Raw genomic sequence first — 23,748 nt, 5'->3', positions numbered from 1 at the left:
ACGTACGTGTCAAGGAAGTCGACGGACGTCCCGTGGCCTTTCCTAAAGACAAAACAAGTACGCTCTGTCTTCACTTTCGTCGTCGCCATGAATCGTATCGTCGTGCTCAGCGATCCTTCGAGAGAGTTTCCGGATAATCGGACCAATACGTTCAAGTCGCGACTCCCTCAGGTGGTCCAGTTTGAAGGGGATTGGGAGGTCGGATTGACATCCATTTCCATACCCGATAGTGGTTTCGATCTCAGTAGTTTTCTCTCCGATGGTGCTAGCGTGATACAACTGAGGTATCAAATCTACAACACATCGACAAAAACTCTCACGACCCGTTCGGAAGATGTGTGGCGCAATAATGTCATCGAGAATTCTCCGTTCATCGTGGATGGGGTCGGACTCATGAACGCTTTGATCAAAGAGATCGACTGGGAGATCACCGGGACTCTGCAAGGCATGGCGAATGGTATGGTCGAGGACGCACATCGACCGACCTTTCGCTGGGAAGGAGAGATGGCCATCTTGGAAAAAAAGGATATTGGAGTCCTGGGAAGTCGTCCTCTTACCGGTAATAACGTGGAACTGAAAATCGTCAAGGATTTGGCCTTTCGCATGGGATGGTTGAAAGTCGACAACAAGGGCAAACACAGCCTGGGTCCCAATCTTCGATACAGTCTCTATGACAAAGAAACTAAGAAAGCAACGCGGGTGTCCAATACGGAATTAGCCTTGGAAGCGTTATGGATGGCCGATACGACCTGGCTTGTTCTGAGTTTCACCGTAGAGTGGCACTTTGTCAATTTGAACACAGCCTTCCAGCAGGCTCTAGGTCATACCTCCCGAAGCTTATTGGTGTACTCAGATGTAGTGAACAGTAATGTCATGGGAGATGCCGAACATCCTTTGATACGAGAAGTCCATTATCAACGACGTGGTGGAGGGGACGTCTATTTCGAACCGACCCACATTCAATGGATGCCCATGCGTCGTCGTTACTTGGATGTCATCGAAGTCAGTGTGGCCGAGAGTGATGGACGTCTGGCTGACCTGGGAAGAGGTCATAGGACCATCGTCACCTTTCAGTTCCGGAAACGGAAATGAAAAAAAACGTATAAAATGAAGACACGTCGTGGGTTATCATTTTTCTCATCATGCGTGGGGGTAGTTTGACACGGTATTATCCTCCGTACCTTCGCGGATCGGGTGCTACCGAAGAGTTGATCAAGATTGCCTCGCCCGTTTTGATGAACGCCATGCAAACGGGACTTGAAGCCGCAGCGAGTGGTCGTTCCTTCAACGACGTTGGAGGTGTGGTGGGACACTCGCTCAAACGCGGTTTGAAACGAAAGGCAGGCGCTTTGGTGAAAGTCGGTCTCAAGGCCGGTGGACGACATGCCTATAAAAAAGCCAAACGAAGTGTGGCATCCATCTTTAGACGATAATGATTCACCGACCGATGGTCGTGCATTCACGGTTGCGTCGACAACGCGCTTACCGTCGACGTCAGTCTGCTCCTACTATAAAAGGCAGGACACCCGTTCAGTACGGTGGTTGGTTGATGCCGCACCTACCGAGAGCACCACGACGACGTAGCAGAAGACGAAGAAGAACACGATGAGTGTGGAACTGTTTACCATGCCGTCGACGGACATCACGGTCGATTCGTACCGGATGATTCCCTATAGTGCCGCCATGACGGGTATCGTACCCGTCACCTTTACCGTTCCCGGTTTGGACGAATTTATCGATTTGGGACGCAGTTTTTTCGAAATCGAACTGAAATTGAATTCGGCGTCGACCAACGGTATCGTGACCGATGCCAACAGTGCCTCGGATGCCAACAACACCAAGTTTGTGTACGTCACCAACAATCTGGCCCACGGTCTCTTCAAGCAGATCAATCTACGGTTGGGTGGTGTGTTGATGAGCGAACAGACCGATACGTACATGTACAAGGCTTTCATCGAAACCCTCTTGAATTACAGTCGAGACGAAGGCGATACGTTGTTGGCCCCTCAAGGTTGGGTGAATTATCTGAACGTGGAAGAACAGCTGGAGGCCACAGGAGTCGACGACGACATTTCCACCACCGCCGGATGGGCGCACAACAGTACGAATCCTCTGAAGACGGCCACCAAACTCTTTTACAGCAATAACAAAGCTACCATGATCATGTATCCTCATTTGGCCGCCATGCGAACAGGACGTTTGTTGGTCCCTCGCGTAGAAATGGTGATGGAACTGTTTTGCAACACGCCGGACTTTTTCCTGTTTGGGACCAAGACCAGTGGGACAGGAGTCAAAAGATACGTCACGTTGGGTGCAGGGGATATCAAAGTTACTTTTCATCTATGTCGCGTCAACCTGAACGTGAGTGTGGGCAACGAACTGATGGCCAAGATCGATGTGAAAGGTCAAATGGCCAATTATCCCATGGTCAAAAGTCAAATCCGAACCTTCTCGTTCGATGGCAAGACCACCTTGTGGACCGAAGACCAAATATTTACCGGCCGTCTTCCCGATCGTTTGGTCGTCGGACTGCTGGATAGCAAAGCGTTTAATGGGGATTTGGAATATTACCCGTACGCCTTCCAAGATTTTGGAGTGAAGAGTGTCCGTCAACTGGTAGGTGGGGAAGAATATCCCTATCCAACATTGGAATTGAATGGCACCAATACGCGGAAAGACTGGTTGGGCTATCAACGTGTCTTGGAAGCCAGCGGTTCCCTGGCCAATCATCGTCCTCACCTGATTCAGCCAGGCGATTGGGGCTACGGCAAGAATTGTACCTTGTTCATGTTTAACAACGTACCCAGCGGGAATGCCGATTCACCGTATCATCGAAATCCCAAACAAAAAGGCAAGCTGCGTCTGGAAATCCGATTTAATGCCGCTCCCGACAAGAACATCACCATTTTGGTGTTTGGCGAATTCGAAGACAGCTTCCAAGCCGGTGCCAACGGAGCCGTCCTGTATCAAAAGTACGAGTGAACAGAACGAGTGAACAGAAATGGAATTTGTGCCCTTGAGTGACGTCACCTTACGCGCCTTGGCCTTGGACGATCCGATCCTGAAACGCGTCTTTCACGGCGTCCATCCCTCCGACGGACTCCCGTCACGCCCGAGCCGTACGACACGGGCCGCTTACATTGTCAATACGGATCCACGAGGGGAACCGGGTCAACATTGGTTGGGACTTTGGACGGAACAGAATCGGTGCGAAGTCATGGACAGTTACGGGCTCCCGATGACGACTTACCAAGCGCCCGACCTGGAGAGATGGCTCGAAGACGAATGGGATGCAGTGCAATGGAACGATCGGACCCTTCAAGCTTTGAACAGTACCGCTTGCGGTCATTATGCTTTGATGTTTTTGAAAGAGAGGGTTCGGGGACGTACCATGCCCGAGTTTGTGCAAACCTTTTCTCCCCATGATTTTGTAGCCAACGATCGAAGGGTGGGTCGACAAGTACGTCGCCAAATCGTCCAAGAGGTCAATGCGCTACCCTGCCTTCAAAGTTGTACACCGCATGAACCGATTCTTCTACATTGATGAATAAAAAAAAATTTTATTTCATCACTTGTCGTGTCTTTGTTTTTATGTAAGGGTATAAAAAAGATAAGGTGCAGTTCGATCGCCGAGGAAGGATGATACGGCAACCCAGTAGTACGATGATCGTCGGTCCCTCGGGGAGTGGCAAGACGCAATTGACCGAAGCCCTCTTGACAGAAGGTGATGTCTTTGAAGGAGGTCGGACCAAACCGTGTCATTACTGTTATGCCGTATGGCAACCACGTTTCGAACGGATGAAAGGTCGTGGGATCCGATTTCACGAAGGAATCCCTGACATCGACCATCTTCGACAATGGTTTGGAAAAAGTGGTGGCGGGATCCTAGTCTTGGACGATCTCATGGACGAAGGTGGGAACGACAAACGCGTGTTGGACCTCTTCACCCGAGAATCGCATCATCGGAACATTACGGTGTTGTATCTGTGTCAAGATTTATTTCCACCCGGCAAGTATGCCAAGACCATCTCCAGGAATGCCCATTATCTCTTTGTGTTCAAGAATCCTAGAGATCAATCGGGATTTCGGGCCTTGACGTTACAAGCCTTTCCCGATCGATGGCGTGACGTGCTTCGTCTCTTCGAGAGGTGTACGCAACGCCCGTACGGGTATATAATGATGGACCTTCATCCCGCTTCAGACGATCGGTACCGACTGTTCAGTTGTGTGACACCCTCGGATGGTCCGACTCAAGTGTGGAAACGTGAATGAGTAGTCCAGGATCCCCGTTTGCCCATTGGGATCCCTCTGACTATCAACGTGCCTTGGCAGAGTACCGACGACGACAAGCTCCTTCCACACCTTCCACACCTTCCAGTCCCGGATCACCGTTTGACCAGTTTCAATTTGAACGCGACCCTTCCGAATATCAAAGGGAATTGCAAGCGTACCGTCAACAGCAACAACGACGGAGAGCTAAAGAACGCGCGGCTCGTCGACGTCGAAGACAAGGAGGACGGGCTTTGGCTTTGAGTGAACGACTCGAGACCGCCCAACGCATTCCTCTAGGAACCCGTTCGTTTTCTGAACCCAGGATGACGTCTGCCCCAGCCGGTGTAGGGAGCAGGACACCGCGGACGTCCCCGGCTGGTGTGGGGAACACCATTCCCAACATGACTCCCAGAAACAGTCCGGCCGGCGTCGGAACACGAACCCCCAACAGTACGATTCAAGAGTTTTTGGAAACGTTGGATCAAGGTCGTGTGCCGACACCCGAACCCAATGTCTTGTTGGAAGAACTGGGTCTTGATACCGGGGGATTAGAGACCGATGGGTTGTTAGCCCAACGACAACTCATGATGCGTTCTCTTTTGGACGGGAGTATCCCCGTGGCTCAGAGAACCCAGATCCAAAGAGACTATAACATCTCCGACCAAGATTTACAAGATTTTGCCGCCAGTGGTCCTTCCAATCGTCCTACCACTGGAGGCAAACGCCCGCGTCCCACCACCGGAGGCAAACGCCCGCGTCAACGTCCTCTTCCAGCAGGTTCTCCTGCAGGTTCCCGTCGTCGAGGTAGCGGTGGCGGTGGTGGTGGTGGTGGCGGAGGCGGTGGCGGCGGAGGAGGCGGTGGCGGAGGAGGCGGCTCTCCTGGCGGAGGAGGTTCTCCTGGTGGAGGAGGTTCTCCCGGAGGGGGTAGTCGCCGTGGAGGTCGACGACGTTTGAACCAGGATGGACTTCGTCGTCAAATGGATTTGTTATCTCAAGACGCCCGTCAACGAACGGATGGACGTCGTATCCGGAACATTACCCATACCAACACCGTGACCACCGTCTACGAAGATGGTGGCACGCCCACCGTCCGACGCACCTCTTCCCGACTCAGTAACCCATAAAAGGACATGCGCAACGCCACGATGTCAATCATGCCCAAAACCAGACGACGACGACGGAGACGAGCCCCACAACGTGGACGCGGTCTCTTGGCGATCCTAGGCAAAGCTGTGGCTGCTGGGTACACGTTAGGAAAAGACAAGAGGTATAAAAGGATGGGCGCTAAGGGCGTCACCGGCCACTATGAAGCACCCGAGTATAATTACGGTATGATGAAACGGATTCTCAAACGAAAACCTTGGGCACGAAAAATGGTGATGGATCGAATGATGCGTGGGGATCCGCATCCTTTGAGGGGACTATGAAGCAAAGAAGAAGAAGAAGAAGGAGAAAACCCCCCGTCCGACGACGTCAGCGTGGCGGGGTGCTTCCTTTGGTCGTGGCGGGCGCAAGTGCTGCCCTCGGAGGCGTGACTGCTCTGGCGCGTAAGAATGCTCGTACTCGAGCACGTTCCCGTAAACGGTACGATGACATGGTGGCTCGAACACGAGCCGAAGACGCTCGTCGTGGGGACGATTCGGCCATCGTGTACACGCACATTCCTGCCTATAAACCACCGCGTTACAAAGGTATGATCTTCCTCGAGAAACTCAAACGTAAACTCAGAGGTCGACGATGACTATAAAAGGACAGTCCAACCGATCCCATGGTAACAATGGCACGTCAACGTGGTAGTGGCATTTGGTTAAACGGGAGACGTCAACGCGGACGTGGTTTACCCATATGGGTCCAACGGGGCGGCAACTTGATCATGTTCCCAACGGCTGTCCCTAAACTTCCTAAAGGACGCCGACGACGACGACGACGAAAACGACCAGGAGTGCTCCGGGTATAAAAAAGAACGCCCCGGATCGATAGCCCGGAACACACCAACATGTCGTGGAGGATAGAACGACAATGGCCGTTTTTACGGAGCGTCTTGAAAGAAGCCGATCATCAAACCCGTCGGGCACGCCTTCAGGCTGCCAATGCGGATCAAATCAATGCCGTGAGTGAATTGGTCATGAACACGATCCGAGGGAACGTTCCTGTCTCGTCCAAGATAGTGGGACGCCTTCGACCTTACGAAAAGGTCTTGGGGGACATGTCTCGTCGAAAACATTCTATTAAAAGGCGACGTCAATTGATGATGAATCAGACAGGAGGAGCTCTTTGGGATGGTCTGAACGCCGCTTGTGACGTGGTACGACGAAGTAAAGGACACAGACTAAACACGGCTTGTGACATCCTAAGACCCAAAAAACGATGAAAGCGTGTCGCCATCGGATTCCTGGTTGCGTTCGTGCCCAAACACCCTATCTGGGTTGGTTTCTACGAGATCTGACCCGACTGAGTGGAGAGGACCGTTTACGAAAACTCTACGATGCCGTGGATCAAAAGATCGAGGCCATCAGTCAACTGGCTCGAGAGATTGTCAAGGGGCGTCTGCCTTTGTCCAAGTACACCCTACTCAAGATCACCGAGACCCCACGAGATCGAAGAGTGTTACGGGCCATCAGTCGTTCGAGTCGTAGCATAAAAGCCCGACGAAGGATGATGCGTCGACATTTCCATCGAACTCGGTTCTGGGTCGGATTGCATACGGCGTATCATCATTGTGTCAAGGATCATCTACAACATGGACGATGGTTGGTGTGATAACACGTGGACGCAAGGGCCTCGTTCGTTCTGTGCCCTACAGGATCAGATACGGGGGCTTCGGCATCGTGTCCGCGAACAATGCGACATTGTCCGTCAATTGACCGATCAGTTGCAAGAACGCAATCAGAACTTGGAGCTTGCCGAACAAAAGATGGGGGTCTTGCAAGAACAAGTCTGCGAATTGAATCGACATCTGGAACGCGAACGCTACGAGAAACAGAACCTCTACTATAAAACCAGGGAGAGACGCGACGATCTCAATACTTCACGATGAGTGAAGTGGAGACCATTCCAGGATTTGAAAACAAAGTCTTAATCGATCCTCAACGATTACGTCAACTCGAAGACGTGTACAAGGAACGTCTGACCGAAAACCTTCCTTTGGCCAAAGCCGCTCGTATCGCCGCCAAACAAGAAGCCGTTCTCATGTCGGATCGGATTCCTCCAGGGATCAAGAATACCTTGGCCAACTCTCTGGCCGACGAAAAGAAACGATGGACCAAATCCGTTCGACAACCTATTGGGTTCGGACCGGATGCCGACGACGAACGCGATGCTGAAGCTGATGCCTATGCGCAAGGACCCTTACACTCCATGTTGACGCAATTGGTCAAGAAGAAGAAAAAGACAACACCCGAGACCACACCCTCGGCACCCCCTAAAGCTAAAAAACGACTTCGATTCATCACTCAACCTAAAGCAGCCCCACCCAAAAAGAAGAAGAAAAAGTCGACCCCCAAGACACCGGTTCCCTCCGTCGATTGGGGACAGCTTCCGTTTCAAGGAGATCCCAGGATGATGGGGGATAGTGTGGCCGACTACATGGAGACGACCGCTCAATCGGTCAAGAAGAAGATCCGTAAGAAGACAGGTCGCCGACGTCCCACCGAAACAGATAAATTACAACGCCCACCTGGTTGGTTGGATTTCGATAAGAAACTCAAACGGCGCTTGGATGGCGAGGACTACTAAGAGACGCCAGCGACGACGACGTCAGCGAGGTGGCAAGTTTGACTTGCAGAAGGCTTTGGGCAAGACCGGGATCGAGTTTCATTGGCCGGGCTATCAGTACATGGGTCCTGGCACCAAACTGGCCAAACGACTCAAACGAGGGGATCCTGGCATCAATCGTTTGGACAAGATTGCCAAGACCCACGACATGGATTATGCCAAGGCCAGAAACTTACAGGACAAGTGGAAAGCCGACGACAAGATGATTCGGGCTATCAGTAACCTCCCAGGCAAAAAGAAGAAGACGGAGAAAGTGGTCAAGAAAATCATGCAAATGAAACGTAAACTCAAACTTTAATTTGACAAACATTTTTTCAACGAAATTTACGATTGAATATTCTTGTCCGACGACGGTAAGGACCGTAAATGTCAATAAAAGGTACAAAATAAAAATGTCCCGTCTTCTGATTCTTCTTGATCTGTTTTTCCGGGTGCCATAGGGGTTGTCTCCGATAACGCCAGGCTTCACGAAGGGCCTGTCCTGTTGCACAACAAATCAGACTACCAAACAGCATGACCGCTCTCAGGTGACGCCGTGCAGGGGGTAATTGGAACTGCAATAGAAATGAAAATGTCCATCAGATCCTCTTTTCATACGATGGTGACGAAGACGCCATATCTCTGCACATATCCATGGCTTTCTCAACCAACTTTGGGTAGGACAACATTCATGTAACTGAGGCTGAAACAGGGTCTGGATCTGGAACGAAACAAGAACAATAAGGAGGTCCCATACTGTGATAACATCTCGCCCGTACCGCCAAATGTCCTTCGGTATTCTGGTAAACAAAATGTCCCTCCTCGTTACGGACCATGATCTGTCGACGCCATACAGGTGGATCCAAATAATAAAGGGCCACACCTCGATCCTCTTCCAATATCTCCTCCACCAAATCCTCATCGTCAGGATAGATGACACGTAACTGAAAGGATCCGATGCCTGTGATGGGGTCTGATCCCCTATAATTGTAAAATCCGTATCGTGACACAATGGCATCGATGATGGTCAGTTCCTGGACCATGGTATACCGTTCTCCAAAACACTCCGCACAGTAACGACGACCCTCGATCGCTACGTACTCCTCGACATCCGGGGGAATGCTCAGCAACTAAAACATAAACAAAGAAACTCCCGTCAATCGTTCTTCCAGCAACATGATTCGAACGATGGGCGTATAGGGACGTCTCTCATGCACATGAAAGTCTCCACTCCACGTACAAAAACATCGATCGGCACGGACCATGATCTACGAAAAATCCACAGTACATCGAGGCGTTAGTTCCCATAAGACACGCATCTGATAATGACCATTCCACACCAGGCTATAGGATCTCTCCACCGCAGAGGATTTTTCCCTACGACGTGTGTAGGTCCCCTGACAATGTCGTGCGTGCTCCTGCGGCGCTATGTTCGTTCGTTGGTCATTGAGTCGAACAAGACAATACATGCATGTGATGGGTCCATACGAACAACAAGGTGAATCCCAAAACGTGAATCCTTCCCCATTGGCAAACACCGTCATGAACTTAAAAATAATAATAATTAGCGTCATAATAATGTCGGTCAGAAAGTTCCTGGTTCATTTCGTCTTTGATTGATTTCCAAACACGGTAATAAACATGCTCTTGTTTGGAGGTACGAGGTCCTCTGTAGCATCCAAAGGTAGGTAAACTACACCAGGTCTAAACAGAAAATGACATTCACGTTAATAGGAGAATCGACTATCGGCGACGACGGCGACGGCGAATACGACCATGAGAACCGACTGCCCTCCATAACTCCGCTATAATGTCCAGTTCTTTTTCCGTCCAACCCCTCTCTAATGAAAAGCGAGTCGTACATCTAAGGATACACCAAGTCTAATGAAAACAAATGTAACATAGGTTATCGACGGTTGTACACAGTAACGAGTCCATAAAACGGATCCCAAAAATCCACATCAATCCTCTGCCACAACTCCGCCGTAATGTCCATCTCTTTTTTCGTCCAACCCCGTTGGTACGAATAACGAGTGAACTGATTCAGACGACACCACATCTAACGATAATAAAGAGAACGAAACGTTTGAATCAGTATCCCGTCCCAATAGAGACCCGTGCCCCTAAGACGAAAGCAATAAGAAGTACACGATCCGTATCCATAAGAAGTACAACGTCCAGGCGGAACAAAGTCTGGAAAGATGGACGGAAACCATGGTCCCTGTCAAGGAAAAATCAACGGTCACTGTAACCATTCAAACTCAATATAAGTAGATCGGCGACCCCCCGAATAACAACGACGACGTCCGTAGGAGACTTCCAACCCGTCACATCGACAACGAACGAGACACCCGTAACACAGGCAACCAAAATAGTTGAGGTCCAGTCGTTTCAAACAGTGAATGCACGTGGCGGCAGTCTCCGTACAACGTTGAGGACACACCCACTTGATCCAAGTCCATCGATCCTTCGCCCTCGGTGGATAACCTCCACGAGTCCTATGTTCCTCCACCACCATCTATTAACAAAAAGAACCTATCTTAGAATCTCCTTCAAATAACGTCGTCTCCAACGAATCTGCTTCATCGTTCTCGGAGGACGTGCCCGTCGCCACAGCCAACAACCATTCCTCCATACCCATCTCGACAGACTTTCATCCCCGAACGTATCCTCAAATTGACAAATCACCTACGAAAGAAAAAACGACCTATCTTAGAATCTCAGTCAAATAACACCGCCTCCATCGACGCTGCTCCTCCGTTCTCAGGGGTCGTCTCCGTCGCCACACCCAACGATCCTCTCTCCATATCCATCTCGAGATCCTCTCATCTAATGTTTGTTCCAATTGACAAATCACCTACAATAAAGCAAAAACTAGGTCCAACTATACCCCTGACACAAATAACACCAGTCCCCCAAATCATGACGACACGGTGGAAACCCATAACCCACGTCACAGGTACAAATCAAACATCCCGGACGACGGTAAGACGCATAAGACACCCCACAATTACAGTCACAGTCCCACGTTCTACACGTCAATTCCACATAACTGCAACGACATTCCCATTCGACCCAATGATGATCCACTTCCGACCTAGTGACCACCATGACCTACAAGAAAACAACGACAATGAGGAGATCGAAACGGCATACACAAAAGACCTCTCCGGAAGACGGGCCATCGACACCAACGACACACGACCATCCCTTCTGGACGACGAGACCGAAACCTGCCCGTACAATACCGATACCCCGGACAACTCATCATGCCCAAAAGACAATACCGACATTTCATGCGTCGGCTTCCCGCAGGATTACCCCCAGGGGGAAACCGTCGGCACGGTCCGCATTCAAAGACGATAGTCGATTCTCCTACGTACGTCGCCGTCATCTAAAAGACATCAAATAAAATAAACGAATCTATCAGATTCGCTTCGATTTCCACCCAATACAAATACCCGGTACGTACCGTGCCATGTTGAGCGCAACGTGGTAGACGGAGTAACTCTTCGTGAATGGGGTTCCAACGTTCCCTCCGGTCCTTCTCTCGTTCCTTCTCCTCCTCTCGATCTCGAACCTTCAACACATGTTGACGTACTTCGGGAGGCAACAGGTCCCAATACGAAGCCTCGTTTCGGGTCGTCGGAGTCTTCTTGGTAATCCGGCCTTCTTTTCGCCAACGACCATTCTCTTGCTTGACCCAAACCTCTTCCTCATCGTTGGGATCTTGCTCGATCTCCATAGTACGTCTGGCGACTGCCATCTCTAGCGCACGTCTCTTGGGTTCGGATGCCATGACTTTTTCTGAGACTCCTCACTCGATCGAACTACTTAACAGGAATCGTTCCACCAATCCCCGTGCTCCTAAGGGGTCACATGACTCTCTGGGGGATACCCCCCCATCCCCCAGGAGACCTATCTCGCTCCGGATTGGTCCATCTAGGGTACACGTCAAGGTCGTTCAAGGTGACTCTTTTCTCTATAAAAGACACACCGTCTTCTTCAAACAAAAAAACATCTCATCATGGAAAGTGATAGTGATAGTGACTTGGCCGAAGCACTCGACGAGTTTGAACAACTAGGAGGTGCTGCTCCAGGACGTTTCGTCTTTGAAAGACTCCCTGTGGTCGAACGGCGTAGTGTCCGTCTCGGAGTTCGTGAACGCGTCTTTCAACTTCGCCCTCGACAGATAGGAGCGTTCATCCCCCGACAACGTCTCACGGATGCTCTCGTGCAAGGTCTTCGTAGCGCTCTAGATGACTTAATCAACGATCAAGACATTCCGGATGGCGATCGCATTTACATCGCTCTATCCTCCAACCGTATTGCCAATGCCTACAACGGTTGGGGACTGCGGGCTGGAGAATGGCGCGCTCAAGGTCCACGCGTGGATGCCTTACTCGGGAATCTTTCCCACATGCTCAACTCGAATGAACAATTTGAGATGGACGATTCCTTCACCCTCGCCTTCGTTCACGTACGCGGGGCTCCCACAGGTTCCGGTTACAAAAGAAAACATTTACCAGGGCATCAAGCGTCGACGCGTCTCAGAGAATTCAAGCGATGTATCTTGCGTGTCCCACAAGATGACCAGAATCTATGCTGTCCACGCGCCATCGCTCTCGCTCGAGGGGTCCATCAACATCGAGACGATCCTCCACGTCGCCGACAATGGACCCAATGGAACCATCGTCGCATGACACGAGCGGCTCAAGAACTTCTAGAGGAAGTCGGTCTTCCTCCTCAACCCTGCGGTCCCGAACAACTTCAACAACTCGTCACCGCTCCCAGTCTTCAAGACTACACCCTCGTGGTCGTGGATGCCAACCGCGCTTATGCTTGTTTTGCTTACGGTCGTGGGGACACATTGTTAGGACTCTTACACGAAGACGGTCATTACGATGCCTTATCTTCCTTACCTGGTTTCTTCGGCCAAGATTACTTTTGCAGCCAATGTTTCCAAGCCTACCATCATTTGGGTCAGCATGCCTGCCGTAACAATCGAACCAACCATTGCGGAGCCTGCTTGCAAAACGGATGTTCTGATCATACCGAGGCCTACCGACAGTACCGCTCGGCTCAGACACCCTGTATTCTCTGTGGACGTTCCTTCTACGGAGACACGTGTCTCCAATCCCATCGGACCAAGACCCAGGCCGGTCGACCCGCGGATCCTCAACATCCTTCCGTCTGTGCCACCCGTCGTCAGTGTAAAGAATGTCACCGCGTATTACGTGGCCTCAAAGAGATCCGAACTCATCGGTGCGGGTATCGGAAATGTTCGTGCTGCAAGAAAGACGTCGACATCCATGCCCATCGATGTTTCTTACAAGTCGAAAAGACTCCCGCCGAAGAACAAAGTTTGAGACGGCAGCGACTCTCCTTCCAAAGGATCCTGAACCAAGGACTGGCACCTCTCTTAGAAAACGAGGCCGCTGGATTGCACGCTTTTCTGGCGGGCGATAACGACGAAGACGACGAAGACGAGGACGACGATGAGGAACCGCCCTTGCACGTTTTCTTTGACATTGAGAGTATGCAAGTCGAGGGACGTCACGTGCCCAATCTGGTGGTGGCCGAAACAGAAGACGACGACGATCCTCCTGTCTCGTTCCAAGGAGATGACTGTCTCTTTCACTTCCTGGAATGGTTAGAAACCCTAACCGAAAACGGAATGCGACCCTTGACGGTCATCGCTCACAATTTCAAAGGGTATGACAGTTATCCCGTCATCGACGAACTCCATCGGCAAAAGAGAGACCTGGAACAAATCCGAAACGGTGGGAAAGTCCTCCAACTCACCTACCCTCACGAACACACGACCATACGATTCATCGACTCGCTCTCCTTCTTCCAGATGCCGCTGAGCGATTTCCCCAAGACGTTCGGGCTCACCGAACTCAAGAAAGGACACTTTCCACATCTGTTCAACACCCCCGAACATCAGACGTATGTAGGCCAACTTCCCGACAAAGCCTTCTACATGCCCGACGGCATGTCCGTCAAGAAACGTCGCGATTTCGATACTTGGTACGACGACCAAGCGGCACGAGAGGTCGTCTTTGATTTTCAAGCCGAACTCCTAGCTTACTGCGAATCGGACGTGAAACTCTTGAAACAAGGATGTCTCACTTTCATGCGGGATTTTCAGGCACGTGCTGAATTCAATCCCTTTGAGCAAATGACCGTCGCCTCTGCCTGTAATCGCTACTTGCGTATGCACTGTATGGAAGAAGAGACCATCGCTTCCGAACCTCTCCTAGGATGGCGAGGTCGTGTCAATCATTCCCAAGCCTCCATGGAATGGTTGACTTGGAACGAACACCATCTACGACAACGCGCCTACCTGGCCCTCTCGCCGGAAGAACACGAGAACCACGAAGCCCTAGCTCGTGCCTACGGACAGTACGACGCTTATCATCCCTTGCATCGCCAACGTATCCAGCATGCTCGGAACGAAGGCGAGTACCGCATTCCCGGTACCCGATACACGGTCGACGGTTACGATGCCGATACCAAGACTGTTTACGAATTCTGCGGGTGTTTCTGGCACGGATGTCGGACTTGTCATCCCCAACGCACCGACGTACATCCGACCTTACTCGATCGCACCATGGACGAGGTCCGTGCTCTCGTCGACAAGAAACGTACATTCCTCATCAACCGTGGGTACCAAGTCGTGACCATGTGGGAATGTACCTGGAACACTCTCAAACAAACCAACCAGGACATCATGACCTTTCTAGCCCGTCAACACCTCCAAGCCCCTCTTGAACCACGCGACGCTTTTTACGGAGGTCGGACCAATGCCATACGTCTCTACGCGCACGTCGACGAGGAGAAGGAGGAAGAGATCCGATACGACGATTACACGTCCTTGTATCCTTGGGTCAACAAGTACGGCACCTATCCCTTGGGACATCCCACCTTCCTCTACGAACCCGACACCACCGATCTCTCGCCTTATTTTGGTTTGGCCAAATGTACCGTCCTTCCGCCCCAACGTCTCTACCATCCCGTGTTGCCTTACCGCAGTCACGACAAACTCACATTTCCCTTGTGTCGTACCTGCGTCGAAGAGAACATTTCCAAACCTCTTTTGGAAAAGACGCATGCCTGTCATCACACGGACGAAGAACGTGCCCTCGTCGGTACCTGGTGCACCCCCGAACTCGACATGGCTGTACAGAAAGGTTACGTCATTCAACACGTCCACGAAGTATGGCATTTCGATCAGCAACGTACGGGACTCTTCCAATCCTACGTGGACACGTGGCTCCAAATCAAAGAAGAAGCCAGCGGTTGGCCCGAAGGATGTACCACCCCTGACCAGAAACAAGCCCACGTCGATGCGTACTATGCTCGGGAAGGCATTCGTCTCGATCCCACCAAGATCGAAAAGAACCCTGGACTCCGAGCCCTGGCTAAGATGATGCTCAACTCCATGTGGGGCAAGTTCGGGCAACGGATCAACAAGACTCAGGTCCTAGAATTCACCGAACCTCAACCGTTCATCCAATTTCTCGACAGCGATCAACACGATGTCCGTTACGTCAGTTCCCTGACCGAAGACCGGGTCGAAGTCCACTACAAACTCCAAACGCACGATGTCCTGCCTTCACCCAATCTCAACATCTTCATAGCCGCCTTCACGACCTGTCATGCCCGACTCCGTCTCTATCGAGCCCTCGATCATCTCGGGGAACGCGTCCTCTACTTCGACACCGATTCGGTCGTCTATCTCCATCGTCCTGGCGACCCGCCCTTGGATCCTCCACGAGGCGCTTATCTCGGTGACTTCAAGGACGAATTGGACGCGGGCGATCACATTGTAGAATTCTGCTCGGGCGGTCCCAAGAACTACGGTTACAAGACTAAGAACGGACACGTTGTATGCAAGGTCCGCGGTTTCTCCCTCAATGTCGAAGGGATGACTCAATTGAATTACGATGTCTTGCGTCAAAACACTCTGGATGAATTGCATCGTCCTCTAGACCGACCGCGTACCACCCGTGTCACGCAATCTCACACCATCCAAAGAAATGCCAAGACCTACACCTTAGAAACCCAGCCTTCTCACAAAGAGTACCGGCTCGTCTACTCCAAACGGGTCCTGGATCCCACCACGGCCCAGACCTACCCTTACGGTTACGAACGGTTCACCGAAGAGGATCTGGATCTTGCTCAAGTCTTGGCTGACCTATTTGCTTAAGGGACGAGTCGACACCAGGTCTCCTCACACGTTCCCGCTTGTAAATAAGTTTGCATTTGATTAAACCGTTATGATTCGAGAAAATCAATTCATTCTGTGACCTCTCTGTCCCATCCCGTCCCGAACCGACCCGATCCGTCCCGACCCGTCCCGAACCGACCCGAACCGTCCCGACCCCACCCGACCCGTCCCGAAGACCCGTCCCGTCCCGACCCACATGGTCGCCATCTTGTTTATGACGTCGATTGGACTTTGACCCCATCCTGTTTCACGTGTGCACGTGATAATGGCGGACACAAATCAATCCACCAATCAGAGAGCTCGTTGTATCGGGCAAAATCCCGTCTCCACCAATCAGAACGCTTGTTGCAAAACCGGTCTATATTCCCCCATAGTACTACTGGCAGATTCAGCGGAGCTTCCCATGGCATTATGATTGGTCACGTATCCCCTGAGGCTCAAGTGGGTGGTCCAATTGGATTGCTTAGAGACAGTGATATAGTTATCATAGACACGGAAAATGCATCATTATCTGTGGTATGTATATGAAGGGATAACCCTAGCTTACAAACCTTTTTACGGTGATTCGTTTCCCTTAATCAACTCGTTAGAATAAACTTAATTTTCATGCTTCAGTCCCCTTCCTCGCAGCACCACGGCTGATCCCATTATTCTTTGAAAAACTGGTATTCTCAATAAAAATCATCGAACAAATCGCGGCATAGAAATGCTAAAACTAATCCAATCTTACCAAAATGCCAGCCCTGACCAATTCTTCCTCGATCTGAGTACAATCTTAAATTCAACTCAATCCAGGTTTTGGTTCTGTCATGCACTAGCTGGTACTATTTATTTATGTTACTGTTTTTGCATTTTGCTTTTTTAAACCATTTTTGTTTTTTTATCATTAGTTTTGCTGATTTTGTTCAGTTTCTTTTTGGCTACTTCAGTTTTTATCATATTTTAATAACAACCCAATTAAGTAATTAGCTCGTTTAATCCCAAGTATTCTAAGTAGCTCTTTGCCCAATTAAGTTCCTTACTTTAGCAATATCTCTTCTATATTTGTGGCAAAATAAATAGATGTTTGCTGTTATTGTTGTTGTTCTTGTGTACCAAAACAAGAGTATTTTGGTCTCTTTGACATTGCTTTTGACATGACGTCACCTACGCTATTTTGAGTTTCCTGGACAGAGAAACAGCGACAATCTATTTATTGTCTTGAAATCATCAGTTAGCGAAATTCAGTGAAATCAAGCAAGATTTAAAAATAACTGCTTAAAACCTTAAAGGAAGGTTTGAATCAAACAGCAAATACAAAAGGAGACAGGGATGGGGAAAATTGAAGGAGATTAAAGTGGATTTGCTAACTGTCCAGCCTAACCGTTTTCCAAGGTTTAATTAAGTTGGTATTTTTAGAGACAAACATTTTTGTGACAAAACTTTGATTTGTGTTTTTAAAAGCTATTTCTGGGTTGACGTCAAGTTGCATAACGAGAACTGGGGCACGTTATTGGTAAAACTACACAAAATCAACTGCACTGCCGTGACACAGGCTCTTTAACCTCTATTTTTATTAAAGCAACTTCTGTTGTTTCGGTTAAGAACCATAAGTTCTCGAACCAATAATTCCTTAGTTTACATCAGAAACTGTTTTGCCTTTAATTCGATTTTTCAAATAACTTTTGGGTTGCTGAAAAGCTTGTGCTGCAAAATGACCTTTTTATCAGCTAGACGCTTATTCATGAGTAACATTATTACTAGTTTTGCTAACTGGTTTTACAAAACGTGTTGCACGAGTGAAATGGTTATCATGTTGACGGTGGGGAAATAACTGATGTCTTTCTCTCACACAGACCCAAACGTTTTTTTTTCCTCTTTCAGGAACTTACCGATGAAGAGCTGAGTGCGCGAAAAACAGAATGGCTTCCCCCACCGCGAAGACTGACGGGATTACTTCACAAGTACACCAAAGTAGTTTCCAGTGCTCACGCAGGCGCGGTTACCTATTAGCGAGACCCTCTAGCAACGATGACACTGCATTTAAATCAGATATTATGGAGTATGGATTAATTGCTCATTCCAATGATTATTTGTCGTACTTTTTGAAAATGGAACCTCAGGAGTCTCCTGGTCACAAATATTACACGAAAAAGGGGGTACGGAGGGGGTGGGGGAATTTATAGTACACACAGTTCTTCCGTCCAGTCGAAATATTCGACAAGACGAATCAATAGTCAAGTGTAACTGTTACCGACGGATTGTCTCTCTTGGACCAACTTGGCAAATTCAAATAATTCGTTTGATGGTTCGTCTGTGTACAAATACGGGAAAAGGGACGGATCATCTGTCTGGACGAAGTATCCACGATCGGGCGTCTGTCAAGACGAACTACCATGATAATTCGTAATTTCCTGTATTTGTATACAGACGAATTATCAAACGACCGATATGTTCATTTGCCCAAGTTTGTCCCATTCGGATGATTCGTCTTTAATATAAATTCAGCCAATCATATGAAAAATGTGCTTTTGTTAAATAACTATTAATCACTCGAGCGAGTCTCTTATGGGTTAAAATTAGAGAATCCTAACATTGTCTAAATTGACCAATTTCGATATATTGAAATTCAGTCCTAAACAATAGGCATCATCTCGAGGCTCTGGGGAATAAATATAAGGACTTCATGAGTTTATTCCCCAGAGCCTCGAGATGATGTCTTTTGTTTAGGACTAAATTTTAATATAATGAAGTTGTCTATTCCCATGGCACCGTTGTCATCAAGCCGTTGTGACTAGGAATTGCGTGTCCACACCGATGACAAAAATGTGCCACCAAAACCCATTCTGTTCCGCAAGAGGTGCAGAACATTTTGAGGAAGCAGGAGTCAATGATACAAGTTTAAAGTGCCCCTGTGACCAAAAAATCAATTCATATTTTTCTTTGCCTTTCAAAACTATGTCAACAAAACACTAAGTGACCCGCGTTTTAAGCCTTGATTTCAAAAAGACGCCTCTTTATTTTAACTGTAATTTTCCTATTTAGGGTTAGGGTTAGGGTTACTAACATTTTGTTCTTGAGAGAGCTGGATCGAGGAGAAAATGACGCCAAAGGCTCACTAGTTTAAGAATGCAATACGTGTGTACGCCGCAGAATTAATATGCAGCACGGGGGTTTTGGGCTTTCAGACTTTTAAACTTACGCTTTGCATATATAATAAGCTGCGTTCACACGCTGAAATTTTAAGCTAGTGAGCCTCTGACGTCACTTTTCCCTGGATCCAACCGTCTGAGGTCCAATCGATCAGTTTTGAACGTGAGTAATAGCGGACCGTGAAATCCAAAACTTACACTCAAAGTAAACAGCCTTTGGATAAAAATCAAAGATCAAAATTTTGCCAGTCAGGTGTTAAGCAAACACACTTTCAAAATCTGAAGGAAAAAAGGAAGTGTTTTTTTTTTATCACAGGGGCACTTTAAAGGAACGAGGAATACAGCCTTGAACGAGCGTGGCACGATGTTATCGCGATAGTTTCGCAAAGAATTACTGAAATGTGTGTGGGCATATTTTGTGCTTTTAATTTGCAGTAACATTCTTTTAATTTGATGCAACTCATTTTTTTTTTATTTGCGGCAACGTTTATAAATTTGCAGCAACTTTATTTAATTTGCCGCATGTCCCTGGTGGGCCACCGTAAAGTTCCTCATGCTTCACATGGAAGCTTTAATCTTGACCTTATCTCAAACGGAGAAGCACATGTTATTTAAGGAAATATGAATCATGATAAACTGTTCAGTGAACAGTCAAAAGAACGAAAGGAATTGGAACGAAGATATTTCGATGAATTATTGCCTAGCCCACCCAGGCAAGTTCTCATGTGCAGTAGACTTGTTTCTTGATCTTAACTTTGCCATTTTTTGAAGATTCGTTGAAACATGTCATCGCAATGGTTTTTTTGTAATCTTAGTTGAGGCATGTGTACAATTAGAAAAGTATGATGTTCAAACAGTAATGCGACAACTTATTTGGGCGTATTTTAGACAGCATTGCAACTCCTTTGCATCAATTTGAGTTTGAATTCAGTTTATCCATTCATTCAGTCCATTCTACTTTTCACCAGTCAGCCATGCATTGCCATGCAGAGATTCCACGTGAGTAACCATCTCTGTCTCCTCAGAATCACTCCTTAGTCCGATCCGAAGGCAAGACACAACTAGGTGTGACCGGCGTGATGTAGGTTTGTTGAGGCAGGTGCGCATGCATTCCAATGATCTCGAAGAGCTTGGAGAAAGCTTTTAAAAAAAATTGTAACGTCTCATCACAGCCACCATTTCAGGAAACGCCAAAGTTAAGGTATTTGAAAGAACATCATTTATTAAAGGTGCGTTGAGATGTAGTCGACAGTAAAGTTCTACCCATTGCAAAATGAATGTGGAGGCCTTGCAGAAGGCCTTTATTATCCACCGTGTCAAAGGCCACTTTAAGATCAAGGACCACCATTAAAATTACTTGCATGATGTCAATGTTCATTAAAATATCGTTCTGCACCACATCAATGTAACGAGGTTTCCGGACTGTGGTGCTGACGGATGACTGTTCTCAGCTTATTGTTCTTGGCTGCAGCCGTTATCATTTGGTCAGACACGAGCGGAATGAAAAGCTATCCTTATCGCATTTCATATTATAACTAAAACAAGGCCAACCAAGAAGGTCATCGTGATATGGCACATGATAAGGCACATGATAAGTCACACTTCTAAAGTTTTCAGCGACCCCAGCTATGGCTTGTGGACTGAAACACAATGTACAATTGAGCAATTTAAAACCAGTTAAAGGAACTCATAAGATCATCTAAGTAATTGTTAATTGGTCTTTTCAGACCTCATTTATGTTTCAACATTTCTCAGTGTTTTTTCTTTACATTTGGTCATTCAAGTTTAATTCCCATTGAAGTATAAGGGTTCTTCATTTGCTTCCGGCCTTCATTTCTCTTGAAACAGCACCACGAGTTCCACATCCATTACCCTCTTTACGTCTTCTTATGTAACCAGAACTGTGTCGGCCACTTTTTGAACTACCTTGCTCGTTTTCCCTTCAATTGTTTCCAGATCACTTCTCATTAGCCAATCAAACACTCCCTTCAATGTAGCTTTGGCCGCTTCCACTCCTTCTAGTGCTATTCGCATCTGCTCTTCTCTCAAAAGCCCCATGAACTCTGTAGTGAGAATTGTTTGAGAGGATTCAACTCCTTTCCTTGTGTGGTCTAAGAAGACTAGTGCTAGTAAAGCAAAATTTTCGTCACAACAAAGTTCCGCAATCTCTTCTTTGACAAATACTTCGAATCCATCTTCGTCCACTGGTTTCGTGCCTTTGCTCTTGTCATCGTTGAGAAACCAAAAGTTGCAAGGAAAAATTGGTAACAATACAAACTAACGTTAATCAGGTCTTTTTTTTTTTTTTTTTTTTTTGGTTTCCTCACGCTCTGGTGGGGTTATTCTTTGTACACTTGCTATGACATCCTTGCACATACCCAGAAGAAATTGAGTACACAGCCACCAGCAACTCTGTGTGATCTTCCTTTGGGAGATTCTTGTCTTGCATTCTCAAGAGATCACCCTCTAGATGCAAACCAAGATTTTTAAGGTATGTTTGCAGTTGATAAGTCAGTGACTAAAGCCTTCTTAGTATACCGAACGTCTTTGGCAAAATGTGTTTTCTAACCTCAGCAACGACTTTGGCTGCTTCGGTTCTTCATACATCTCTAGTTTGCTCTGCAGCATGATGTAATGCAGCAAGTGATACGCCTCCAGGCACTCTTGGAGGCAGTCCAGCATGAACAGAAGACGGCTGGCAGAGTTGTCCTCTTTCCAGACGTCCTCGCCTTTACACTCACATTCCCGCAACAAAAAGTTCTTCAAATAGTACGTTGAAATCACATCAGGAAAATGGACTTTTTTTAGGATCTTTAGCAAAACCATGACATGTCACTGGATAGGAGAAACGCTTTCCCCAAGCTTGTTTTCCGCCAGTGAAAATGATGTTCTCCATTCGCTTTCCTCAATTACCCATACCCCTTCGGTGCTGCTTCCAGCCACAGGTACTGTGGATGTGGCCAGTGCTATTTCAGTGTTTTGGCAATAATAAGCTACATTCACAGGGTCATGGAGGCGCTTTCCTCTACCAACAGGTGCTAAATGACAACCAGATTCGAATATTTCCATGACCAGATCACATGAGGGCCAACCATTTGGGCGTGGGCTGATCAACCATTCCATTGCCGGCTCTGGCGACGCCATTGGATACTTAAAAACCCTAATTGATCCTCTTCGTAATTTGGAAAGCCCCCAGACTGAAGTCTACGCACAGGACCATGGAGAGGTATATAGGTGTGACGCTCTAACCAACTGAACATTAGAACCCACAAATGACCAGCTCCCAACGTCAGTGGCTTCATAGCTCAGTTGGTTAGAGCAACGCACCGGTATCGTGAGGTCACGGGTTCAAACCCTGTTGAAGTCCTGAATTTTTCAGGCTTCTTTACGCAATTGCAAAAATTGCGTTCATAACTGCGAGGATCATAGCTTCACTTGATTTCATATCCGCAGTTCATATATGATCCATTTCATATATCATTTCATCGTTGATACATTAGGCCAAAGAAGGGAGTCCCTCCCCCATCCCGAGTGTCAACGCACGCGAGATCCAAACAGATTATCAAATATTAAATTGGTGAAAGGCTTGCTTAATCTGGATAAAGTGAGTCAACGTTTGCAAAATTGACCGAGAAATTTAACCACATTTTTTGCTAGAAGAGGCTGAGTCATACAAAACTAAATGAATTGCGAGGAACCCACAAAATTACACCACTATCCGCCCGTGTAAAAAAATGTACTTTCCCTTTTACTTCTAACAGCTAAAATGGTCGATATTTCACTTACCAAGATTTGACCATCAATGGACTATGTTGTTATCTTCAAAAACATGTTATGGCTGTTCTCCCCCATCCCCTTGGGTTGACTCTTCAAAAATGGGATGTAGCAATTTCAAGGACTTCTTCTATAGGCCATTTCCAATTTTCGCAGGGAACTGAGGCAAGTTTCAAATTTTAACCAATTGATAAATTGGCACCATCACACGAAAGATAACGTTGTGATTAGCTATTTGACCAAGGTTGATAAAGTTAGGTTGGACAGAGATCAAGTTTTGGGTCTTGAGACAGTCATTGCCTCAAAATCCATACAAATCTCTCTAGCTTCTGGACAGCGTCCCTCAAAGCCATATTGACTCTTAAATTTTTTACGATTTCTGTGATGTTGGTAAAAAATGAGCAAACATGGTGATTTTCTCCTTAGTTATTTCCAAATAGTAGGTTCATGATGGGATTTTGCCGTTGTCCTCGTTTTAGTAACTACGCCACGTATGACCCCACCATACATTGAATACTAACCAACAAAGGTTGGATTTTAGATTAAGTGTCGTTTTAGGCCTTCTTACGCCTAAAACAATAT

At 47.8% G+C, this 23,748-nt stretch overlaps 2 protein-coding genes and 1 pseudogene across 2 annotated transcripts in view; 2 read left to right on the top strand and 1 right to left on the bottom strand.

Moving 5' to 3' along the window:
• LOC138010793 (dihydroxy-acid dehydratase-like) overlaps positions 1-18,391 on the top strand; it is a 40,518-nt gene extending 22,127 nt beyond the window's left edge. The window contains exons 10-11 of the mRNA XM_068857770.1: positions 16,649-16,777; positions 18,125-18,391. Coding sequence (XP_068713871.1) covers positions 16,649-16,777; positions 18,125-18,253 — 258 coding nt within the window. The 3' untranslated portion in view covers positions 18,254-18,391. The remainder of the gene's footprint in view (positions 1-16,648; positions 16,778-18,124) is intronic.
• On the top strand, positions 3,640-4,506 carry LOC138011107 (uncharacterized). Its single transcript, XM_068858095.1, has one exon. The coding sequence runs from the start codon at positions 3,640-3,642 to the stop codon at positions 4,270-4,272; it is 633 nt and encodes a 210-aa protein (XP_068714196.1). The 3' UTR covers positions 4,273-4,506.
• Positions 18,392-21,093: 2,702 nt separating the features above from the next.
• On the bottom strand, positions 21,094-23,692 carry LOC138010758 (cyclic GMP-AMP synthase-like receptor 1; annotated as a pseudogene).
• Positions 23,693-23,748: the final 56 nt, after the last annotated feature.

Source organism: Montipora foliosa, chromosome 7, assembly GCF_036669935.1.
Source record: "Montipora foliosa isolate CH-2021 chromosome 7, ASM3666993v2, whole genome shotgun sequence".
NCBI lineage: Eukaryota > Metazoa > Cnidaria > Anthozoa > Scleractinia > Acroporidae > Montipora > Montipora foliosa.
This window is presented reverse-complemented; position numbering and strand designations above follow the sequence as displayed.

Excerpts from the sequence above, each read along its gene's own strand:
- LOC138011107 (XM_068858095.1), top strand. The coding sequence starts at position 3,640 with ATGATACGGCAACCCAGTAGTACGATGATCGTCGGTCCCTCGGGGAGT.